General features: G+C 32.1%; 1 protein-coding gene across 1 annotated transcript in view; it reads right to left on the reverse strand.

The window, feature by feature from the left end:
- Positions 1–481: 481 nt before the first annotated feature.
- The window catches only part of LOC140438670 (uncharacterized), a 54,571-nt gene continuing 27,882 nt past the window's right edge, over positions 482–27,170 (reverse strand). The window contains exon 4 of the mRNA XM_072528318.1: positions 482–876. Coding sequence (XP_072384419.1) covers positions 788–876 — 89 coding nt within the window. The 3' untranslated portion in view covers positions 482–787. The remainder of the gene's footprint in view (positions 877–27,170) is intronic.

Below are 27,170 nucleotides of genomic sequence, written 5' to 3' on the forward strand. Positions count from 1 at the left end.
AAAAATGACAATGAATAATATAATATACAGGGTCGGAATTCGAAGAACTGAACATTTACGATTTTACATTGGATGAGGAATATTGTGCTTTTAAATGGGAGTGAGAAAAAATATTTTATATCAGCAATTGCTCCACGGTATGAATTTACGGTAATTTGTTGTGTGGGCTAAGTTGCCCTGCACACTTGCATTAAGTTTGGGTTCTCTTACGATAGTCAATTATACCTACATAGCCTCTATTGTACTTACGTAGTTTTTTATTAATTTTGGAGAAATAGCAAAAGGAGAAGAAGTGAAATACATAATTAAGGCAATAAAGACTGGAAAAGCTCCAGATCTGAAATAAACTAACCAGTTTGAGTTGCTTAAATGTTAGTGACAAACTAAAGCATAGTGCTTTGAATTACATGTTATTTTCAGTCATTAATTATGAGAGAGTCAGGTATACTTTGGTGTAAACATTAATAGAGCAAACTCTAGATCTTTTTGTGCGATTCAATTAGGCATTTTTCTTTAAGATTCAAGAAAAAACTGATTGCCTTATTTTCGATTGAATTCTTAATTAAAACAAATTTATATATAAAATCCTTTTAGGACTTCTTTAGGCACAATAATTTAGTTTTTCTATTTTACACAAACCAATTTTCTTGATTCATTTTAAAAGGCTAAATCTTTTCTTACTTACCGCTCTAATTATACAATTTTTAGATCGTTCGTCAATGTACTGCAGTAAAGATGTTATGGTACCCGTATCGTTATTGATTTTGTTAAATAGTTTTTGTCGATATTACGTATGATTTAAATGGACGGAATTTGCTGCTGAAACATTCCTGTGCCTTGTTAGAGAATTCACGAATTCTTCGTTTTCCTTACGAACTGAAAAGAAAACAATATTTAGATAAGAAAAAAACAATGTTTAATATATTTCTCAGAAAAAGTTTTATACAAAAAAAATACAATTGTCAAATAACTGTCAAAGTGCGGCTACAGATTTTAAAGTTTCTGCACATTTTAAAGTTTAATTCCTAGAAATAGCGAGGTGATTGTGTTGTGGATTACGGATATTTATTTGGGATGTATTACCTATATTAATTTTAGTTATAATACTAGTATTTAGCATTATCAGACTAATTTATTCACAAATACAAGGATAAGTGATTTAACTCGTTAAAACTTCTTGTTTTAATTTATTTTTTTACCTAGTGTAACAAAAAAAATGTGAAGCATTGTAACAAAAACAAATAAATTAAAGCTGGCTAGCAGAATGTGCCGGAGAGTGACTACTTGACACTCAAAAGAGGACTCGGCCAATTTGCATGCCCTACCGAGACCGTAAAGTGAGAATATGAATGACAGGATACTTAAAAAAAATAGAAATAACGTAAATGAAAGTGGTAAATTATGGAAGTTGCTCTAAGATGTGATTGGGCGCCAGGAAAGTATTAACATATACCTTCCAAGGTATCTTGTAAGGCTGTTTGCTGCAATAAAGGGGAAACAGGTATTAATTAAAATATTTAGTTTTCACCACAAATTTTAATCCCTATCCAAATATATACAATATAATTTTTTTATAGCTACCCACCACCAATTATGTACAGGTAATCTAGTTACTTATATACAAAAAAATACACACCTTAACCTCACAACTGATCCTTGATAAACTAAATTTACAAATAATAAAATATAAGAACAAATTTAATGACTATACCTAAAAAGGTAATTTACTTGCCTACTAGAGATGTAGCTCTGTATTTCGGCTTTCAATTAAATGTCTTAACAAGTAATAAGGACACTATCCTGAAGGGATAGATGTCCAAAGGTTTAAATATATAATAATAATAAAATATCAATAAATATCTCTCTGATTAAATGTGTACACAAGAAACCGTACAAATGAGTTAAAAGGGAGGATTTAAAACCTCAACCTACTTAGTCCCTAAATATGATTAAATATTATTTTAGAAAAAATGATGTGTTTTTTTTTATTTATTATGTAAAAATAGTATCATTTAACGTTTAAATATTATATAAAAGAAATTAAAACTAATAAATAAACTTAATACAGGTTTACTTTATTTTATACTCTGAAGGAGGGAGGTATTTCCCTCTGATTTCTCAAAATTTTCCGGGGATAATAAAGTCAGATCTGGACCTCTGGAGAACAGCTACGTCAAAAAAAATCAACCCTGGAACCAGGTGTAACTCCGACTAGGTATTAACTTAAACCTTCTTCTTAAGGAAACTTATCCAAAAAAACAAAATCAAAATATTCTTCCCCTGACTTCTGCTTGACTCCCAGAGGTTGGCGGCTTAGAGTGGCTATAAACCAACAGGACACTTAGAAAAAAAAACCAAACCAAAACTTCCTGCAACTTCTTCTTAAAAAAACTTTAATATTCTAAATAAAAAAACATTGTAGGCCTTCTCTGGCTCCTACCTCTAAACCCAAGTATCTCTACCAAACGTCGAAGCAGAAGTCGGCAATGGGCACTTGTTTTGAGTTAGCTAAACTATGATTGCAAACATGGACGCATGGTGTCGCTGTTTAATACCAACTTAAAATTTAAGAATTAAGAAAATCATTAAGAGAATTTGAATTTAAAAATTTTATTTAAAAATGTTTAAGGGTTATTGAAGTGACGGACTCGTTACACTAGGTGTAGTTTTTGTTAGATTCTAATAATTTGTTTGTCGATTCAGGTGGTAATAAACCACCTGATATTTTAGTCAATTTTAATTCCGATGATTCAATAAAAGATTGAAGTACATATAATTTCAATAATAAATATTCTAAAAGTAATTCTGGACCTTACTACGTTTTTATAGAAATAATAATTTAGGTTTGCGTATATACCAACCATGATTTAAATAATAATTTACTTGCGTATATACCAACTTTTTATAATCACCGCAAAGGTATCATCACAATGGTTGATACTTACTTTAGTGAAGATTATTTACTAAAAAATATCGAATGTGACAACACTAAGGTCATAGAAGTAAAACGATTAAAGAGAAAAAATAATGAAAATGATGGTAAAGTATTTTCCACCTAAGAAGACCGCTTTGCAATTAAATGCTGGTAACTTTATTACTAGCGGACCAGATAAGCGGCCATATATTTTACACTACCTTTATGAATAACATTTTACTGCTCTGTTGTTTCAATCAGCACTGCTCGACAAGTTATCGTTTATTGGTTTTAATATTTTATTGCAATAGTACGAGTACAGAATATTTATTTAAACAGACAATTTATTACATGTTAGTTTTTTTTTAAATTTCTTCTGACGTATCGTATAATGTAGGTTTACCCAATAATCAAAGTTAGGCCCTTTATACACACTTTAAAAATTTGTTAATAATATATTTCTAAAATTCACACAATCATTGAAAAATGATTCATGTTATTTAAAAATATTTTTCTGTTGACGACACTGTTATCGACAAAGTAGATCAAATTCAAACTTGTTATCATACTACACTTGGGTTTATCGTTAAAAATTAATTGATGGTCGTAGGTTGTATTGGTGTTATTAGCAAAATACATAATAAGCAAAAATTTTATTTAAAACATGCAAACGGTTTTTGCAATCACAATCATTGCAGTGTTTATGCTTGTTTAGCATTGAATATTAAATCATTTGTGTTCGATTGTTTCGTTTTTTGTACAACCCTCGTCCTTTTTAGGGTTTAGTAGTTGTATATAAGTACCTATTTTTTTATAGTATAGTAGTGAAGCGGTACTTTAAAGTAAAATGAGTAATTTGGAAGAAAATAAAATACGGTCGAAACGTAGAGTATTATCTCCAGAAGAACGGCGTTTAGTTGTGAAAGTCGAAAGTTATTTCAATTTGGAAAAAAATAATATGGGTCCATTGACATCTGTTATGGCAGTTCAGAAACGCACATGTAATGCTTGCGGTATCTCAGAGAGGACATTCCGAAGAATTAATAACATGAGTGAGGATGAAATAAATAAAGTAAGCAAGAGAAATCGTCGACAACCAAAAACTTTAAATTTGTACCAGTCAATTAAACTTGTAATTAAAAATATTATGTATAATATGTATAAAGCCAAAGAACATGCAACAAGTGCTGTTACAAAAAATAAAAGACATGGAACTGTGTGATATTAGTTTAACAAGTTTGTGGAGAGTGCTAAAACATTTAGGTTTTCGATATACAAAGACAAATAATAGACAAGTATTGTGTGAACCCTCTAACGTTGTTCCAAAAGGGTTAATGATGAGAGTTTTATTCCTGACGCTAGTTTAATTTTTTTCGTCCACAAAGAATACTGGTGATTACCATGGAAATATGAATGCTAATATTTTTGAAGAACGGTTTGAAAAAAATTTGTTAAAAAAATTGGAGCGACCATCCATAATAGTGTTGGATAACGCATCCTACCACTCAAGAGTATAAGAGAGATTTCTTTCAAGTAGCTGGACAAAAGAAGAAATAAAGTTGTGGTTGATAGAAAAGAAAATTTATCTCAGTGTCATATTTTTAAAAGTCGATTTACTTCAAAGGTGTGGAGAGCATAAAATTCAAAAAAGACTTTTTACTGACCAAATGGCTCTTAAATATGGCCATGAAGTTATTCGACTTTCACCCTACCATTGCCACTATAATGCAATTGAGTTAGTTTGGAGTAGAGCCAAAAATTTTTATGATAAACATGCATCCAAAACAACAGATGACGTTAGCGTTCTTAGTGTATATCAGACAGTGAATAGGATAAATCGTTTGCTAAAAAGAAGTAACAAAAAAGTGTTGCGGGAATTCTGACTTTGTGGTGTGTTTTAGTTAAACGATAAAGTACCTTCGGTCTAATTACTCGACTGCATACTCTCAATAGATTTGGTATTAATTACTGGACTACACGTGTTTAAACTTTTTATTTTGCTGAAAACTCGGAAGTGATTTAGCCTTGATGAACATTTCATGTCGACAAATAATTTCGAGTATTCGAAATATTCCGTCCCACTTCTTTTAACATGCCCTGTATATACATATTATATTCATTTTATTTACCTTTGATACAGTAAAATCCAATATTATTACTGAACATAAAATACAGGAAATTAAATATTTTTACTTTTTAAGCGATCGGAATTAAATATTAACGCCCCAGTGTTTGAGGCCCACTGATCATATCTTAATTGCATATCGGTCGTCATTCGTCATAATAGGGTAAAAGGACTTTAGCATAAAATTCGTCGATAGATAAATGATTGTTGTAACATTGGAAGGCAAAACAACACCAAATAAAATTAAAATAAATCTATCTTTGTTTGTGGTAGAACCATATATCCATCCAGTGATTCAATGTTACATTTGTCTAAGATATGGTCATACTGCCAAACTGTGTAAGTATAAATCAAAAAGATGTCAAATGTGTACCAACACTCGCGCAAGAACACACCATGTGTAAACTTTTGTCTATATTCTTAAAATGAGGACCATGGAACAAAATTTAAAAAATGTGCTATGTATCATCAGCAATATAATATAAAAAAAATGACTATTCCGAATATAACGTTTAAAGAAGCTGAACTTATTGTAAATAATCTGTCTTACTCGAAAATAGTTACCAACAATAGGTTTGATTTATTTAATAATGATAAAAATTTCCCTTCTCTTCAACAAATAACATCTCAAAATGAGATATTCTCTTATTATGTTACACAAGCCACAAAGACAGGAACCAAATAAAGAACGTAGATATTCATCACCACCCAGATCTTCATCTACCGTAGTACAATTGGTGTCGTCTAGTAAAAAACGACAAACTGAAAATAGTAAAATAAAATCTTCAGTAACTTCAAATCCTTATAGAGAAGAGTTTGTGCAATTTAAAGAAAAAATAATTGGTCAAGTGTATAAATTTATTAGTTCTGACTTAAATATGAGTAATACAGGATACGAGAATACATTTCAAATTAAAATCAGATTATTTAGACTCATTTTTAGAGAATTACAATAATGCAGATACAATGATTATAGAGGACGAAAATGGATCCGAACGCGAAGACAGGAACAACATTTAGTAAAAATAATTTTAAAATTTTGCAATGGAATTGTCGATCTCTTAAAGCAAATTATCCTAGTTTTAAATAGGTAAAAGAAATAAATTAGACTTACAATCAATTTAATTTTACTACCAAAAAACGACTGGTTTCGCTTTCTAAAATTTGCAAAGCATCTTCAGGTCAAACGATACAAAGTAAATTAAATGCAGAAATTATAAAAAGCCCATATTAGGGTGCTCTCTTATAAAGATATAGATCAAAATTTATAGTAATTATGCCAATATTACATGTCTGTGTTTATTAATATGCATAAAATTGATTTAGCAGACAAAGTAAAAACCCACAAATTGGTAAGAGATAATCGATTGAATTGTAAAATAATCAATTGAAATAAACAAAATACTTAGATAAGTGATACAACAAATGCTTATAAGATTTACGATATATTAATTACTATATTAAACCTTGGTTTTTCGACTTAGGCTTAAGTGTAGCACCAGAAAAATCAGCCACCCTGTGTTTCAATAGACACAGGTTAAGCTTACCTGATAATATTAGCATTGGTGGATATACTGTACCTATTGTTGACCATTATAAATATTTGGGTATTGTTTTAGACAAACAAGTCTATCTCTATCTATCTATACAGCCCTTGCTGTTCAATTTTGGACATAGGCCTCCTCTTCCTTCTTCCACGTCTCTCTATCGTAGGTAGTTTGTATAAAATTCGGGCCTGCGTGTTTCTTCAAGTCATCTGACCATCGCATTTGTGGTCTTCCTCTTTTTCGTTTGTAACTATATGGTCTCCAGTGTATAATCATCTTATTCCATCTGTCGTCTTTCTGTCTTATGGTATGTCCAGCGAACTTCCACTTAAGTTTTGCTATCTGCGTTAATACATTGCTCACTTCTGTTTTGTTGCGGATCCAAGTATTTCTTTTCTTGTCTGATAGCCTGATGTTCAGCATTTGCCTTTCCATGGCTCTTCGGGTCTTTGTTATTTTTTTCATGTTTTCCTTTGTAAACGTCCAAGTTTGAGAACCGTAGGTGAGAACAGGAAGTATACATTGGTTGAAGACTCTTGTTTTTAAATATTGGGGGTATTTTCTATTTTTAAATATATAGGAAAGTTTTCCGAAGGATACCCAAGCCAACCGTATCCTTCTCTTTATTTCTCTGGTCTGATTTTCTTGATTTAATTTAATTAGTTGTCCCAAATATACATATTCTTTTAATTGTTCTATAGTTGCTTGTGCAATTGTAATTATTAATTTTTCTGATTGGTTGGTCATAATTTTCGTTTTATTATAATTCATTTGTAGGCCTATTTTTGTTGATTCGCTATTTAATTCATCCATCATATTTTGCAATTCTTCCCTTTTATCTGTTATTAATACAATGTCGTCTGCATATCTTAAGTGATTCAAGTATTTGCCATTTATATTAATACCCTGTTTTTCCCATTGTAATTTCCTCATAACGTCTTCCAAAGCTTGATTGAATAGTTTGGGTGACTACCCAAATAAACCCAGAAAACAAGTATTATGGTCTAAATATATCCACTATCTATAAACAAGATGTTAGAAAGGGGTGAATGCACTTAAAGTTATATCTAAACAAAAATAAGGATCTGACATTAACACCTTGCTCTTGTTTTACAAAGCTTATAATATAATAATAGACTCCTGTTTTTTTACCGCTGTCGCGGCTTTGGGAGTATAGCAGGGTAGTCTGCTATATCTAGGGCCTACGGTATGCAAGGAAGGTAACATGGCCAGTGCTACGCTTCAACCGTCTATTATTACCCCTGGTTTTACCCAAGGTACTCATTTTTATTCAGGCTGAGTCGACCTGGGACCTATAGACATTTTTTAAAATGTCTAGATGTTCTTGCCGGCGGTGGGATTTGAACCCCGGACCACCGGCTTGCGAGTCAAGCATCCTACCGCTTGCGCTACGCAGGCCCCCTTGCTTATATTGGCTCTCTAATAGATTATGGGTGTACATTATAAGGTTCATCTTCAAACACTTACGTATGTTAGCTAAACAGAATATAACATAAATCTATCAAAATATGTTTAGGGGCAATGAAATTATCACCAAATCATGCAATTTTAGCTAAAGCACAAGAATCTCCTTAATCTATACGTAGACAATATTTAGCAAATAAATGGTTAATAAAATCCAAGACATATAATGCATTTCTGTTAAACAAAACAGCAGCGCAATTAATCTCGTGAACCTAACAAATCCTTATTGAAAGAAAAAGGGTTATTTCCCATTATCCGATGCTTTTATTGATATCAATTTATATAATAAATATATCAAACAATTTAACAAATACCCATTCTATCAGTATGAGCTTGACGCTATGTTATATAAACCGCATCTTGTATTTCCTATCTATTCTAATCATCGATATATAAATAACGTTATTGTAAACTCCGTCTTAATGGAATGCGCTAGCAATGATGTATACATTTACACAGATGGGTATAAAAGTGAAACAAGTGTGGGTTTTGCTATAGCAGCCATCCAATACGTGGAGAAGTACGGTATTTCAAAAATATACACAATTTTTGTAGCAGAAGCTTAAGCAATAAATAGAGCCCTTGATTGACGTGAAAAAAATTAAGTTAAAAGTGCTGGAATTTTCTATCTGACGCCAAATCGGTTTTGCCAGACCTCATTGGATCTTCAATGAGTCCAAAGAAAACCTGAACATCATCGGAGTATACGGCCCAGAAAATAACAAGCCTTAAACAACAAGGGAAACGTTTTATGACCAATTACAAGTAGTAGATTAAGTCAGAGGGAAGATGATAATTTTGGAGGTTTTTAATGCTCGAATAGGCAATCAAGTAATACCCGGAATTAAGCAAAAACATAACGAAGATGTTAAAAACGAAAATGGAGAACTGATGACAAACTTCTGAATACGAATAACTAACTTAGATAAACAACACATTTTTTGACCACAAAGACCAACATAAATATACATTTAATAACACCCGTGGACAAAGATCTATGATAGATTATGTTATAACCAACAGAGATATACATCCATCGAAAATAATCGACGTTAGATGCCTCAACTCAGTAGATGTAGGTAGCGACCATAGCCTAGTATTACGTAAAATAAGATTCATCCTGAAATACTTCACACACAAGAAAGCGGCGCCAACACAGACAAAAATCAAACTCGAAGGACTAAATACGAAATTCACGGTATATTTATATAGAAAAAAAATATCAGGGGAATTTTATTTCATTTCCTGCTGGAAATGAAATATTAGAAAACGATAACACTGAGAAAAGCTGGGAAAAACTCATAACATAATTAACGAAGCAAAGAATCACTTGGAGAGAGAAAAGTAACGAACACTAACATATCAAAAAAGAAAACACCATGGTTTAGAGAGAAAGTGAAGACAAAATGTAAAGAAAAGAACAAAACCTTTTTACAATACAGAACACAACAAACACAACAGGAATATAACCACTATAAACGAATCAGAAATGAAACGAATACTTTAGTTAGACAAATAAAAAGGGAAAGAAATATATAGAATGACCAGAGGACAAAGAAAAGAGATGAACGAACTAATACGAAAACACTAATATAATATACTAATAAAAAGAAACACATTTAGAAGGAACCATGGGTAGCCTACTTTCGATTCCTATTTGCTAAAGGTGACAATAAGGAACCACCAACACCAGAGGTGACGACAAATCAAGCAATAAATATTGAGGAGGAACGGGTAAAGGAAGCATTAAGACAATTAAAAAATAGAAGCTCTCCAGGAGGGGACAGAATACTGAATGAACACCTAAAGTACGGAGGATTAAATCTGACCAAACAACTATCAAAACTAATCCAAAAAATAATAGAACAAAACAGAATTTCTCAAGAATGGAGATCAAGCATTCTACTATCTCTCTTCAAAAAGGGAGACAAATCGAACCCGGAAAATTACAGAAGAATTAATTTATTAAACACAACACTAAAATTAACAAACAGAATAATAACAAATAAATTGAATGAAATTATAACACTAGCAGAAGAACAACAAGGTTTTAGGTCGGAAAAATAATGCACCAACGCGATATTTCAAATGCCGCAAGTGCAAGAGAAAACATTAGAATACAACAAACCGGCATATCTATGTTTCGTGGAACTTAAGAAGGCATTTGATTGGGTCAAATTAAAGGACGTTATCCACTTATTTTAAGCAAAAGAGATACGTCTAGATATAATCAAAATGATCGAAAATATCTACCAAAACAACACAATAAATATAAAAGTTGAAGAAGAACTAACCGACCCTATTGAAGCTGCCAATGGGATAAGACAGGGAGATTACCTGAGTCCTCTACTGCTCAACCTGATTATGGATGAAATAATCAAAAAAAGTAAGAACTAAAAAAGGATAACAAATGGGAGAAAAACAACTTAAAACAATCTGCTATGCAGACGACGCAATACTGCTCTCTCAAAGTGAAGACGATTGACAACATATGCTGCACCAATTTAATGTAACCGCCAGAAAATTTATTATGTTAATTTCTCCAAAAAAGACAAAATGCATGGTTACAACCTCAAATTTACTAAGATGTGAATTGAAGCTGGAATGTCAGATAATAGAACAGTGAGTTTAAATATCTAGGCATCACATTATGTAGCTACGGAAAGCTCGAAACTGAAGTGGAAAATTAAGTGAATAGAGTAAACTGCCTGAATAAAACTATATGTAGAAATAAAAATATACGGGAAAGCAATGAAAGGCAGAATTAACAAAACAGTCATCAGACCAATAATAACATACGCGGCAGAAACACGATCTGACACAGAGAGGACAAAAGGGATTTAGAAACAGCAGAGATGATAACACTTAGAAAAATTAATGGCAAGAAACTATGGGACAGTGCTAGAAGTACAGATATACGACGTAGACGCAAGGTGGAGAACATCAAGAACTGGGTAAGAAATAGAATAGTAGAATGGAACGATCATATAAGCCGGATGACAACAAATAGAGTAGTAAAGACGGCAAGAGACGGTACCAAAATAGAAAGACGATCAGCAGGAAGACCACGAAAACGATGAAACGACAACTTACTGTAGGCACATTAAAAAACAGAGTCATGTCTACATAAAAAGAAGAAGAAGAAGAAGTAAATTCTATTTAAAAATAGGTATATTATAATACATTTAATTTTAAATCAGTAATATTTCATTAAGACACATCATTGAACCACATCTGGATGAAGTACAAAGTGGGTTTAGGAAGGGACACAGTACGCAAGACCATATATTTACGTTGAAACAAATAATTGAGAAAGCTAGAATAAAGAACACAGAAATATATATGGCTTTTCTCGATATTAAGAAAGCATTTGACAGAGTGTCCCAGGAAGCAGTTTGGAAAAGTCTGCAAAATAGAAATATTGACCATCAACTAACAGGTGCTATCAAAAGCCTGTATCAAAATAACAAGAGTTATGTACGTAAGGATAACTTGGAATCAGAGATGCTTGCAATAAACAAGGGTCTAAGACAAGGAGGTGTTATGAGCCCCACACTATTCATATTGATTATTGACGACATAATTAAGGAAACAAAAGCAAGTATACACAAAGTACATATCGGATATAGTAAACTACGACCGGTTAGTATAGATGAGTGTGCATTCGTAGATGATCTCATGTTATGCGTTTCCAACGAAAGGGACCTCCAGAAAAATATATATAGCTGGAATAATGAGCTGTCAATTAGAAACATGAAGATTAATGTTAAGAAAACCAAGGTGATGCTAATAGCGAAAACTAACCGAAATGTTAACATAGAAATTAACCAACAACTCATAGAATAAGTCGATGCATTCAAATACCTAGGGGTTACAATAGACAGGGAAGGTACCATGCAGAATGAAATAACAGAAAAAATTAGTAGTGCTTCAAAAGTGTACCATAATCTTAGTAGAGCATTCATAGGTAAACCTGAAATCAGCAGAAGAACCAAAATGACAGTTTATAAGACAGTATTCCGACCAATCTTGATATATGGAAGCGAGAGCTGGGTTTTAACAAAGCAATTAAAAAGCAAGATACAAGCCATTGATATGAAATATCTTAGACGAGTCAAAGGAATAACGCGACGAGACAAAATAAGAAATGAAGATGTTAGAGAAGAACTGGGCACAGAATATGTACTACACGCTATTGAAACACAACAAATAAAATGGTTTGATCATCTGTGCCGAATGAGCGACAACCGACCCGTTAAGCAAGTCTGGAAGGCTAAAGTGAAAAAGTTTAAAACCAGAGGCAGACCACGAAAAACCTGGGATGACGAAGTAGGGCAGATTTTGAAAAGTAGGGGAATGGAATGGTCAGAAGCCCAAAATAAGGCAAAAAATAAGAAAGAATTGACAAAATTCGTGCACAGAATAGAATAAAAAAAAATTCTATAATTTCATTGGATTTGAGATGTAATGTATATCTGTAACCTGTATTTGTATTTACCTCACACCTTAGGGTAGAGAGGTGTTCGATTATATATATATATATATATATATATATATATATATATATATATATATATATATATAATATTTCATTAATAAAATTTGTTTTTAATGAACAGAGTTCTAAGCCTACCCTCTCCACACATACATAAGAGCAGGAATATTTTAATGAATTTTCTCGCTCTAACTTGTAGGTGAATAACTGGTACTTTTACCTTATAAGTAATATTTTTAAACATCTTATTTAGTTTATATAATAATTAAATTTACTATCAGCTGATATTTATTTATATTTTATTATTAATTTAATATTTCGTCCGAATTTGACGGATCTGTCAGAACTAAACAGCATATGATTTAATAATACATTAGCAGGTGGCGTTAGGAGCAAGCATATCAACTTATTGAATTATTTTATTATAATATAATTTGTTTAAAATATTAATAATAAATAAATAATAAAAAATACTTTATTAAATTTTAAATATATTATTTAAATTTTAAAAATACAGAAAACAGTATAAAGCTAGTGTACTCTACCGCCTACTTTACCATCTTATTTTTCTTTTTAATTACTTAATTATTTAGTAGATTAGTGGAACAATGTCAAACTAGAGTCTAAATTAGCAATCCCCATGACCAACAACGTAAGATTGTTAATTTTTAAATAGAAACTTTGAAAATATACAAAATTATTGCAAAAATTAAAATCCATATTTAAACTGCACTTTAAACACTCGGTATCTCGGAAACTAGCGAATTATGATATTTTGCCGTCTAGAATCTACAACTCACAGATTGGACATTTTTAATGAGTCATCCTGTGTAGCTATAACAGACTCCAATAAATAAAAGATGTAAAACAAGTTACCCTATAAATAAGTTTCTTTGAAAACACGTCTTAATAATATATCATTATGTGTTTGTGTTTCTGTTTCTGAATGTAATTAATTATTCCAGCCATTATATTCAAAACCAATCAACGAAAGGCAATAGCAATCACATGAAATGTCATAATTAATGAAGACAAGAACAGGATTAAATTTGTTAATATTTAAAGTGCACAATAGTAAAACATCAAAACAAAAGTTACAAAAGTTAAATTTGTCTCATACTACTATACTGTACACATTCACAAAACCTTACCATAACTTTCCTATACCATGTTCACGACACATAAGTTTAGGGTTTGCAGAAAACGTGTAATATGTGACATTTTTTGTTGAATTATTAGTCTGTACCATAGCAGTAGATTTGTGAGTCAAGGTGATGACGACAGACAAAATGCTGATAAAAGACAACACAAAAAATGTTAACAAAATTGTTATCACTATCTTTTTTCTGTGTTTATACTTTTTTACTTCTTCTTCCGTGTAATCGTGGTGGCGACTCGAGACTGATTGTTTTCTGGAAGAAATGTGGGAGTTTCTGCGACAAGAGTTTCTTCTGGTGGCTTCTTTGTAAGATGGATTTCTCTCTGTGAATGACGAATGTCTTCTGTAGTCTTTATAAGTTGAATTCCTCCTTGAATTGTCTTTATATGAATAAATGTCTTTGTAAGACACTTTTGAGTGTCTCCTCGACTCATTATCTACTGTATATTTGGAGAAACTTCTGCCAGTAATAGGTTTTTCACTTCCTCTTCGTTTTTTTCTTCTTGGTGTCAACTGAGTGCTTCTTCTTGTTGCATTTTTTCTATTAAACAATTTTTCTTTTCTCTTTTTAAACAGGATTTCTTCTAAAGAAACAGTTTTTCTTAGTTTCGGTATAATATCTCCACGATTATAGTCAGAAAATGAACTGGATCGCGAACTAAAACGGTCATTCTCAGGAATTTGCAGGAAAATACATTGATCGCTCTTTTTATCAATGCTGGTAGACATTTTCAGCTTTGGCGCTTAAATTCGACTGAGATTAAACTCTGAACATTATAAAATTTGTGTTAAAATAACGTATCCTCTCGTAAATTGTATGATGATACCTCGTGAAGAGATATAAATAGAAAATAAGAGCAAGTTTACTTGGAGCATAAACAAATCTATTACAAATAGGTGCTTACTTTATACCGGGGGCGTCGACATATTGATCACCGCTTAGTGCATCTCATCGTAAACGTATCAGAAAAATATACATGGTGCGATTAAAATTTAATCACATTTTTTTTTTGGTTTTGCCTCGAAAATTACTTTTATAATAGTCTTTCTAAATTAGTTATTATTTAAATGGGAATAAGCCACAATTAAAGGTTAAAACACGTTTATTGACGTTTCAATTTCCACTTCGGAAATCGTTCTCAAAATACAAACATTAGTAAATTAAACAAATTATGTTTTTTTGTTACTTGGTGAAAAATTCTAATAATTTAATTTTATCTGACTCATTTATATTGACAATTCAGACATACATTATACATTTTAAAGTAGACGACTTTAAAATGATATTGCCAATATTGTTGAGTTGCGTTCCTGGGACGACTTTACTTATAAGATAGTTCATTCGATTACATGAAATCAACTTGAGAATATCCGTCAGAAAAGATCATAACATGTAATTCGTCTTTAAAAAGACAAATACATGCCATGATGACAGTAAAATTCTCCTGTTAGTAATTCCATAGTAAATTATGAGGGAAAAACCAGGAAAAAACCTCAGAATACTATCCCGACATGGTAAGTATTTGATCGTGCATTTAGTTTACCTTCAATAAACACCAAATTCTGATTTTATATGTTTGTTATTTAAAAAACATAAATGATGTATTCTCTATATGTTACTGACTTACCCATACTGGTATTTTCCTTTTAATAACTTCCTCTTTCAATATGGGTAACCAGATCCTACTACATTCTGCCGAGGAATTCGCGACACAATTGGTCTCATTTAGCATAATTAGAGCCGCTTCTTTGATTTTTCTCTTTTTACCATCCGTTTCTTTTAGGACTATATTTGAATCATTCCATTGAACCCTATGTTCATTATCCCATGCGTGTTTACATATTTGAGATCTATCAAATTCTCTATTTTTAATATAGGATTGATGTTCACTTATTCTAACATTTAATGGTCTTAATGTTTCACCTAAATAAAACTGATCGCATTCACAAAGTATTTTATAAATGCAATTCTTTGTTCTTTCTTGTTCATTGTTAGGTTTGGTTTTGGACAAAATAGATCTCAACGTGTTTGTTGTTTTGAATGTTGTTGAAATGTTGAATTTATTTCCTATCCTTTTAAGCTTTTCCGATAAACCTTTTATGTATGGTATTGATATTTTCCTCGTATTATTCCTTGCATATGCTGTAGGATCTCGTTCTAAGTTGTTTTGTTCTATTCGATCGATTGTTGAAAATTCCTTATTTATAAACGATAAAGGATAAACCATTTTTTAATAAAACAGATGTTAACAAATGTTTTTCCTCCAAGAACGAATTTTCGTTAGAACAAGTAATTTTGGCTCTATCGTATAAGGATTTAATAATTCCCTTTTTTAGTAGAATGTAGTAGGATCTGGTTACCCATATTGAAAGAGGAAGTTATTAAAAGGAAAATACCAGTATGGGTAAGTCAGTAACATATAGAGAATACATAATTTATGTTTTTTAAATAACAAACATATAAAATCGGAATTTGGTGTTTATTGAAGGTAAACTAAATGCACGATCAAATACTTACCATGTCGGGATAGTATTATGAGGTTTTTGCCTGGTTTTTCCCTCATAATTTACTATGGAATCACTAACAGAAGAATTTTACTGTCATTATGGCATGTATTTGTCTTTTTAAAGACGAATTACATGTTATGATCTTTTCTGACGGATATTCTCAAGTTAAAGTTGATTTCATGTAATCGAATGAACTATCTTATAAGTAAAGTCGTCCCAGGAACGCAACTCAACAATATTGGCAATATCATTTTAAAGTCGTCTACTTTAAAATGTATAATGTATGTCTGAATTGTCAATATAAATGAGTCAGATAAAATTAAATTATTAGAAGAATTTTTCACTAAGTAACAAAAAAACATAATTTGTTTAACTTACTAATGTTTGTATTTTGAGAACGATTTCCGAAATGGAAATTGAAACGTCAATAAACGTATTTTAACCTTTAATTGTGGCTTATTCCCATTCAAATAGTAACTAATTTAAAATGCCACAAGAAAATAGCTTCAGAACAATAATAGTCTTTCTTTTTTAACTTTCTATTTATGTTCCTTATTTTACCTACTGCCTCCACCGAAGCCTTAAATTTCTGTTTCACGTGGTGATCTCTGAATATCGTCTTTTTCGCCTTTTTTTTCCGTAAATGACGCATCAACCACACAGGGTTATTAGCGTGTATGGATTATGATACAGAGTTAGCACTTAACAATAGAATATTAACCATAGCAATACATAATTAGAAATAAACCTAAATCTACACAAAGTAAAATATTAGATTTTTGATAACTACTTGCAGTCTTTGAGAAAGGCAAAAATATTTTTAGTATCACTGTCTTTTCCATGAGCACTATTTAATGTTGATGGTATGTTATACATTTTGCGTTGGACATCATACTTGGGGCACTGCAATACACAATGTTTTACCGTTAAGACACTTTTACACATGTCATACATAGGTTTACCAACACGTTTTAGTAGGTAGTCGTGTGTAATCGAGTATGACCAATCCGGAGGCGAGTGAAGATTACTTGTTCTTTTCTATTGTTAAATTTTGGGAATTTTTGATGATTAATATCGACTTCGTACAGCTTGGTTGGGGAGTTCTTCCATGTATCCTGCTATATTGAATTAACCTTTTCTTTAAAGAATGCTTTCAGGTTGGTGTGAAGAGATTTTGTATTCTCTTCTGCGTTTGGGTTAGTAGGTGCATTTTTTGCTATTTTGTCTACAACCTCGTTTCCTTCGATTCCAGTATGTGACGGTACCCATATAAAACTAACTTTAATGTTCATATTTTCTGCATGATTTAGTTTATTTTTAATGAGAAGGAGTAGTGGATGATTACAATAGAGTTGATTTAATGCCATTATTGAGCTGAGAGAATCGGTAATAATTATATTTCTCTTTTTATTTTTGTTAACTATCAGAACTAGTGCTTTTAGTATTGCATACAGTTCAGCAGAGAACATTGTTGTATATAAAGGTAATTTGTAAGCTTTTGTATAATCTGATGAGTAGATTGCTACCCCAGTTTTGTCTTCGTTTTTGGAGGCATCGATGTAAACTTTGAAACAGCTACCATATTTGCTTCATATTTTTAAAAATTCTTGATTAATTTTACTTGCTGGCGTTTCTGATTTGTTTAGGTGCAATAAGCTGGTGTCAGTAGAGGGAAGTCGAATATTGAGCTTTAGAAAAAACAAAGATTTTTTTTAATATAGACCACATACCCGATATTTCCAACATATTTATAAATTGTTTTTTGGTCGAAATAATCACGTTCCGAGTGTTGGCAACAATCCACCATTTACTGGCCAATGGCTTTAAGCATATGAGCTGATAAGTGGAAGGGCACTTTGTTGTCTTGAGATTGAGAAATTGGTCTCGAAGGCGGAAATAAGATTCGGCAGGGGATATAAGCAGAGCACTTCTAGATCACAGAGCCTTCCATTTTGCAACCCAGAAAAACCCTGGCAAACCTTTCTGTATTAGAACTGGACAAGTGTCTCTAAAAACTTCGGAGTTGATTATTAAAATATGTACCTGGAATGTGGAGACAACGTATCAGGCTGGAAAACTGTATAATACCATTCAAGCAATGACCAGATTTAAAGTAGGTATAATGGGTACAAACTATTTGTAGAGGAAGATAAATTTGCAATACTAAATACGTTCTTCAAACAACCACCACGTTTGTATAGTTGGGTCTCTTCACAAGATTAACCAAGAAGCATAATACGAAATAAAATTGATTACATAATGGTGAACAAGAGATTGCGTAATGGATGCCTATCAGTTAAAAGTTACCCTGGTGCAGACATATCAGCAGATCATGTTGCTGTTATTGGTAAATTTAGGTTTAAATTTAAAAAGCTTGCAACAAGAGAAGACTAAAAGACAAGAAAAGAGAAGAATCACTCCAGAATAGACAAAGACAAATAGGAACGAAATACAAGACGCCAAAGAAAAATGGTTAAAAACACAATGTGAAGAGAAAAAAAAAAAAAAAAAAAAAAGTAAGATAATGATAATCAGCGGCAAAGGAGATAAGGAAGATAATCAAATAAAGATAAAATGTAAAAACTCAGAATTGGAAATAGTAACAACTTACGAATACCTGGGAAGTATAATAACTAATGATGGAAAAATAGACTGGGAAATAACAAATAGAGCAAAGAAATCAAACAAGTTATATTATGCGTTAGCCCCAATAATGGGAAAAAGAGAACTTGCACGAGAAACAAGAATAAAAATATATAACACAATAGTGATACCGACTGTGCTCTATGCAAGTGAAAACTGGACAATTCTGGAAAAACATAAGAGCAGGATAAACGCAATGGAGATGAGACATCTAAGAAGGATAGTTGGAAAGACAAAATGGGATAGATTAAGCAACGAGACTATTAGGAGAATGGCAAACCAGGAACCGATAATGAACAAAATAGCAAAGAGACAAATGAACTGGTATGGGCATATGATGAGGATGCAATCCAATAGAATAATAAGAAAAATTTATGAAGCAAAAAACATCGGTAAAAGAAAAAGAGGCAGACCAAGAAAAAAATGGATACAGCAAGTAGTAGAGGCGGGAAAACTTAAACAAAAATCACTCGAGGAACTGAAAATAATGGCAGGAAACAGAAAAGAATGGAAGAGGTGGGTAAATGGAAATTAAAATAGCTAGCCCAAATCCGACACCCTATTAGGGTAAAAGGAAGGGGAGAAAGAAAGAAAGAAAGAGTGAAGAGATCGAGTTGTTGGAACAAAAATCTCGATACATTTAATATGCATAAAAAGGTAAAACAAGCAGACTGGAACACCATCATAGATAAAAATAAAAAATATGCATATGGACTAAATACATACAAGAACTCTTTGATAGAAATAGGTTTGAATAGCCTCCGAAAAATGCAATATCACAACTAAAAGATGGCATAGCTCCTGGCCGTTACAATTTATATGCTTAACTCATAAAGCTATTTAACACCGATGGTACTCAACGACTAACAAAAATATTCAGTGACATATATTTAAACGGAGTAATACCAAGATCGTGGTTGAAGTCATAGTTTATTATTCTATCAAAGAAAACAAAATCCGTATCCTGCAATGATTTCCGAAACATCATCTTAATTACATGAAAGTTATTTCTAAAAATCATACATCAATGAATATATAGACTATGCGAAGAAAAAATCAGCCGTACACAGTTTGGTTTTTATACTATTCAACTTATTCATACTATTCTGCTATTCAACACATACTCTAAGGAAATCTTTCAAAAAGCAGTATAGGATGTTGAAGCCGGAGCAGTAGAGATTGTATTGATAACGTCAGATACGCGGATGATACGGTGGTATTCGCTGACAGTTATGAAGCCACCCAGGAGTTAATTAATAGAATCACAGAAATAAGTCATAGATATAGACTTTCACTTAACATTATGAAAACAAAATGTATGATGATCTAAGAAGAAACAACAAATTGGAAGCATCAGTGTGAATGGTCAACCAAGGGAAAGAGTTAAAATATTTACCTAGCTTGGCACGAATGTCAATGAAAATTGAGACCATTCCCTAGAAATGAAATGTAGGATAGAAAAAGCAAGATCTGCATTTTAAAAAAATGGCTAAGGTATTCAAATTATCAGTACCCATTATAATCAGGTACTACGATGTTATATCTTTCCTATGCTGTTATACGCAGTTGAGTCGTGGACTCTCACAGACGCTAAATGGAGGAAATTGAGGCTTTTCAAATGTGGCTTTATCATCGAATATAGAAGATATCTTATACCGACCACGTTACTAACCAGGACGTTCTATTAAGAATACAAAATGGAAAACAGTTATTAACCACAATAAAAACAGCCAAAATCGAATACCTTAGTCACATCATGAGGAACAGCGAAAGATATGGGTTGCTGCATTTAATTCTACAAGGAAAAGTATATATGCATATATAGGGATCTCTCTCACACCTTTCCACCAGCTGTAGCTTCCTCCATGGCTGTTGTTAGTTGTTACCCTGGAAACTATCAGGTAAATCTAACACTATTGCCATAAATGGCTCGCATTGCTCCTATTGTGATCCTTTTCCCAAGTTAATGTTCTCCTATTCTAACTGATGCACGACTGTATATGGCTGCACGGTACTGATGACGACCCAATAGTCAAAAATACGTATTTAGTATTTACGGTTGCCTGTCCCCTTATATACAATTGTTTTTTCTTTTTGAGATATGCCAATATGTTGTATCTTTTATATATATATATATATATATATATATATATATATATATATATATATATATATATATATATATACAAACAACACAGTTTATTAGGGTTGCAGTCAGAAAATTGGCCGGGATGTTAATGAAACACTCTTATGACTTTTCGTCTAGCTTTCGGAATCGTTTTGTTCCTTTTTCAAGACTCTATAATAAGAAAAAAGTGTAAATATTTATAAAATATCACAAATCTTCAGTGCAACTTACTAGTCGTTGAGATTATTTACAAAAGCATAGACACTCAACATTAATAACAACACACATAAAATATAAAATAGTGGACAAAATACATTTAAAATTCTTTAAAATTTAGGTACAAGTAGTAAAAATTTTGTTGTCATCTTTTACTAGTGTGTTTTAACTCTGGCACATAGAGAACAAAAAGAAAAAATCCTATGATTAAAAAGTAATTAGGTGTATTTAATATCATGTTTCTTTTTAAATACACCTAAATGATATTAAATACACCTAATTACTTTTTAATCATAGGATTTTTTCTTTTTGTTCTCTATGTGCCAGAGTTAAAACACACTAGTAAAAGATGACAACAAAATTTTTACTACTTGTACCTAAATTTTAAAGAATTTTAAATGTATTTTGTCCACTATTTTATATTTTATGTGTGTTGTTATTAATGTTGAGTGTCTATGCTTTTGTAAATAATCTCAACGACTAGTAAGTTGCACTGAAGATTTGTGATATTTTATAAATATTTACACTTTTTTCTTATTATAGAGTCTTGAAAAAGGAACAAAACGATTCCGAAAGCTAGACGAAAACTCATAAGAGTGTTTCATTAACATCCCGGCCAATTTTCTGACTGCAACCCTAATAAACTGTGTTGTTTGTTTATATTGACAGTCACTAATATCCAGTAATTCTTGTATATATATATATATATATATATATATATATATATATATATATATATATATATATATATATTATATATATATATATATATATATATATATATATATATATATATATATATTATATATATATATATATATATATATATTATATATAATATATATATATATATATATATATATATATATATATATATATATATTAAACTTAGAGCTAAGATTAATATTATTATAAAAATTAATATTAAACTCACCAGTCTTCCGGGTTGAACCGCGTCGATATCCATTTTGCCGAGCTTTCGACATCCTCTCTGATGTCTTCTTCAGGGCTTCCGAGGTCTCAGTCTCCCGAGCCCCCAGACACTACTACACTCACTAGTCACTTCTAGTTCACTCACTAGTTCACTACTACGACTGGGACCAGGGGACGGTTCATTTATACCGTCGATGGTGACGTGGCTTAGGTGGGGGTTAGGGTGGGGATTGGCGCGAGAGTTGGCGCGAACATTTCCGACAGTGGGATTTTGATTCGAAGATGGAGGGGGCGATATTTTGTTTATGAGAGGTCTCCATGTAGAAGGTAGCCGTATGGCGTCATCTCTTTTATTAAGGCAATTTGGTCTTTTTTCTATTTCTATGGCTTCTCGGATAATTCTTGGTTTATAAAAGCGGATGGGAGCTATGGTTCTGGAGTTTTCGAAATCAATTTTGTGACCTGTATGAAGATGGTGTTGACCGAGAGCTGAAATTGAATCGGAATTGCGAACAGAAATGGAATGTTCATAAATCCTATTTTGAATTCTACGATTTGTTTGGCCTATATAGGATCGGGGACAGTCTGCACAAGGAATTTCATAAACTCCGTGCTGTTCATTTGGAATATTGTCTTTGATTGATCGGACAAGAGATGAAAGTTTTTGTTGGGGGGTAAATATTGTTTTTATTCCTCTTGGTTTAAGAATTTTGTCGATTTTGTCTACATGGAGACCTCTCATAAACAAAATATCGCCCCCTCCATCTTCGAATCAAAATCCCACTGTCGGAAATGTTCGCGCCAACTCTCGCGCCAATCCCCACCCTAACCCCCACCTAAGCCACGTCACCATCGACGGTATAAATGAACCGTCCCCTGGTCCCAGTCGTAGTAGTGAACTAGTGAGTGAACTAGAAGTGACTAGTGAGTGTAGTAGTGTCTGGGGGCTCGGGAGACTGAGACCTCGGAAGCCCTGAAGAAGACATCAGAGAGGATGTCGAAAGCTCGGCAAAATGGATATCGACGCGGTTCAACCCGGAAGACTGGTGAGTTTAATATTAATTTTTATAATAATATTAATCTTAGCTCTAAGTTTAATTGTACTAACCGCGGAAATCTTTCCGAACATATATATATATATATATATATATACATAAATATTTATTTATATATATATATATATATATATATATATATATATATATATATATATATATATATATTATTGGAACTTAAGAAATGCATTATATTTATTCCGATGTTATGAAAGTTTAACTTATGTTCCGCAATTAAGTATTATTTTTTATAGTCATTATTATGACTGTTTGAATGTCCATCTCGATACTGCCTAATATGTATTATGTGTGTTAACAAATTTATTTATTATCTTTCATTCCTGATATCACAATGATATTTCTATTATCTTTAAGTCATTCTTCATAAACCTTCCTTCGGATCCTTTATATAACATTATTTGATAGGTATTAGTAGTTTAATGTTAATCTTAATCTTTATTACAAAATGTTCTCTTTAAAATTTTAATAACTTGCAATAAAGTGTACCAAATAAAATTAAACGGTTTAAAATGATGTTTAATTGAAATAGCATAGCTAATTCACTTTGTTTAACAGCAGAGCCTACTAGACTGTATCTAATGTTGCCTATTTATTACACGAAGCTCTGTGACAGCTGAATTTTAACTTAATTTTTGTATGTTTTCGCTCCCGATTTAGAGCATCAACAAGTCAAATACGGAGTTTGGAAATGTGTGTGTTTTGTGAGATCCGACGGTCAGCTATCAAATATTTATCTTGATCTCATTGTGAACTTGTACAAAGAGAATTCGTGAAATCTCTCCGATATAGTAATTTTGGACCGGCATTATCCGGAAAGGGATTTTCCGCTTAATTTTCCTCTCTGGGGTAGCGTATTATTGATCATAATAACAGACCTAATGTTTTGGAAAATATTACCGTAATAAAATTTACAGGCTCTTAACTGAGTGGTTAATGTTATTCTGAATAATGATTTATGGTCAATCACTGCTAATTGTATGAGAGGGCAACGTAAAAAATTCTGGATTTAATAGTAGATATGAATAGTCAAGGCGAAGGTGATTTGACGAAGATGATAAAAAAGAGAAAACTTGAATATCTGGAGCATCTAGTGAGAGGGAGCAGATACTGGATACTACAGTTAATACTCAACGGTAAGATCGAGGGAAAAAGAAGAATTGGTAGGAAGAAAAAATATTCATGGCTCCAAAACTTTCGTTAATGGACTGGTTTGTTACCAGATGAATTGTTATATGCCACGCAAGATAAAGAAAAAATATCGGTAAATAGTTATGGAAGCTACCCAAGCCTAATTTGGGCACGGTACTCAAAGAAGAAGACGATTTTTTTGTCTAAAAGCACATTTGTTAGTCAATATAGTTTTTTTAGTTTAATAAGTTTTGTCAAACTGTTTTTCAATAAATGAAATAACTGTGCAAAGTGCCGACAATTTAGAAAATTTCAAAATAGCCATTTACCGTTGCTATCAACTCCTCATTTGAGTTAAAACGGTTTCCAACGAACAACTACTTAAGATATTACTTAAAGAATAGATAGAAAATCAAATCTGGTTAATGTGTAGGTTGTTCTAAGATTCTTTTTTTAAACCGCTCAATTTCCTCATTATTTAAAAGCATTTGTGGGCAGATGCATTGTTCTTATCAAAAAATCGGTTTGTCTTTTTGGTAGCTAATCAATTTGATACATATTACTTTGAAATACTAAAACCATTATCCACTTTCTTTCCGGTCGATGAAATTTTCTTTTTTTGGTCCAGAATTATCAGTTTTATTCACTATTGAACTTATTTTTAATTTAGTTATAATATTCTTAATCCACTTTTTATTTATCCTAAAAAATCTGAGCCAAATATAGGTTGGATTCTTCCCTAATAATTTCTTAACCTTTTTATATTGCCCATTAGTCACGGATGTTGGACATTAACATGGTTATTTTGACTTTGTTCACTGCTGTCCTAATAAGTCTGGTAGTGATCAAGTTAAACCATATTAACCTGGCTGTACCAGTACCAAATAAAATATATATTGGGTGTTAACGGAGAGTTTATACAGATTTGGGTTAAAGTATGAAACCACCTAAATATCTTTCATGAAACTTTGTATGCATATACAACGACACATAACGCATCTGACGCCATATTTTTAGTTATCACTCTACTTCCGGTTTAACCGGAAATACCATTACTTATTTAATTTAAATGTAAAACCCTGTATATTTTTGCAGATTAAAAAAAAAACTGGTTATTCTCAATTCGCAAATACCGTGTTTTGTGTAAAAATTATTGAGGTCGCTGGTAAAATGACTGGAATAATAACTAAAAAAATGCAATATTTTAAGTGTGAATAAATTAGCAATTAATAGAAAAATCACGAAAATACCTAGAGTTTCTCATTAATGTTATCTTTACAAAAAAAAGCACTTACCCTTTGAGTATGGGGTATTTATTGCAGATAGCGGAGTAAAATAGTGCCGAGGCGCAAAAGGACCTTTAGCCTTGATACCAAATTGCGTATACAATTCCGCAGAAATTTGATACTCTAACAAGTGAATTTCTTTGAACTTAAAAACTGATTACGTTGTGTCAGCTAGTTTGACAATCAGAGTTTACTGAATAGAAGAAAAATAAAACACTGTATCTTCTTAAAGTAAATAAGTAGTTAGAATATATTATCATACAATAATAAGAGCGCAATCGCCGAATCAGACCAAACATGAAGATCGGACGAAAAACTATTTGACAAATGTGACTGGATCAGCCAGCAATACGGCTGACAAGAGCTCCAATCTTGTTGAGTCAAAGCGAGCATGAAAATTGGACGGACTCGTTGAAAGATCAGTCAGCAGTATGGCTGCCAAGAGCTCCGATCTTGCGATATATACATAAATACATACAAGTAAAGTTGTCTGTTGTATCTGTTCAGATGTTTCATCCTCTCAAGATACATTTAAGTACCACAGTGTTTGGTTAGCAAAAAAACATGGAAAAATAAAACCAAGAGGATTAAAAGAGAGAAAAACATACTGCTGATTTCCGAACAAGTAACCCGACGAGAAGAATAAGAAAAGACGTCAGTCGTAGGCTCCCATTTTAGACCTAGCTCCGTAACAATGGAATGTTTCTCTTTGTTAAACGAAAAACATGTCAAAATGTCTGAGCCAAAGCCTTGAAAATAAACGAGGATGATTGCTGACGCATTTGCCTAGCGGAAAACTATCGAGCTTAAAACTAGATCATAAATCACTTCCTAACAACCTGTGTCAGGACCATTCCTAACAAAATATCGCATTGGAGCTTGTGAGGTAGTAGGAAAGCGTGATTCTGACGAAAAACCGTCAGGATGGTTGCTGGCACATTGACTGGCGAAAAACCATCGAGCTTCAAAAGCTGAATAAGTGCCCGCTGCAGAAAGCGAGTAGGCAAAAAAGAATCACTTCCTAACAAACCGTTGTCAGGGCCGTTCCTAACAAAATTTTGCATTAGAGCTTGTGAGGCAGTAAGAAAGCGTGGTTCTGTCAAATTGGCTTATTCTTGTACAGTTTTTTAAGCGAAATAAGACGAAGAAGAAGTGCCGTGAGTAACAGTACGTAGTAAAAATTCTTGAAGAGGTTTAGAAAAATCCGATCTCCAGATAACTCCTTTATAGTTCCAAAATTCCTGATTTACTTTAATTTGTAGATATGTTTGCTTTATATCGCAAATAAAACAACAAAGAAAATATCGAAAATTAAGTAAAAAACGAGATGCCCTTTTAGGACCAGTATAAAAAGGGTCGATTAGCGAGACACATCTTGAACGTCTAGTACGAATTTTGGAGAAGAAACGAAATAAAAATTTGGTTTTTGAAAACTGCGTGAGAATAATAAGAAATAGTCGATTTAAAATCGGATTCAGGAACCGGCATCATTATGTTGGGAAGTAATAAAATCCTCCATGAATTCAA

The sequence above is a fragment of the Diabrotica undecimpunctata genome, chromosome 4 (genome assembly GCF_040954645.1).
Source record: "Diabrotica undecimpunctata isolate CICGRU chromosome 4, icDiaUnde3, whole genome shotgun sequence".
In the NCBI taxonomy this organism is placed as follows: Eukaryota; Metazoa; Arthropoda; class Insecta; order Coleoptera; family Chrysomelidae; genus Diabrotica; species Diabrotica undecimpunctata.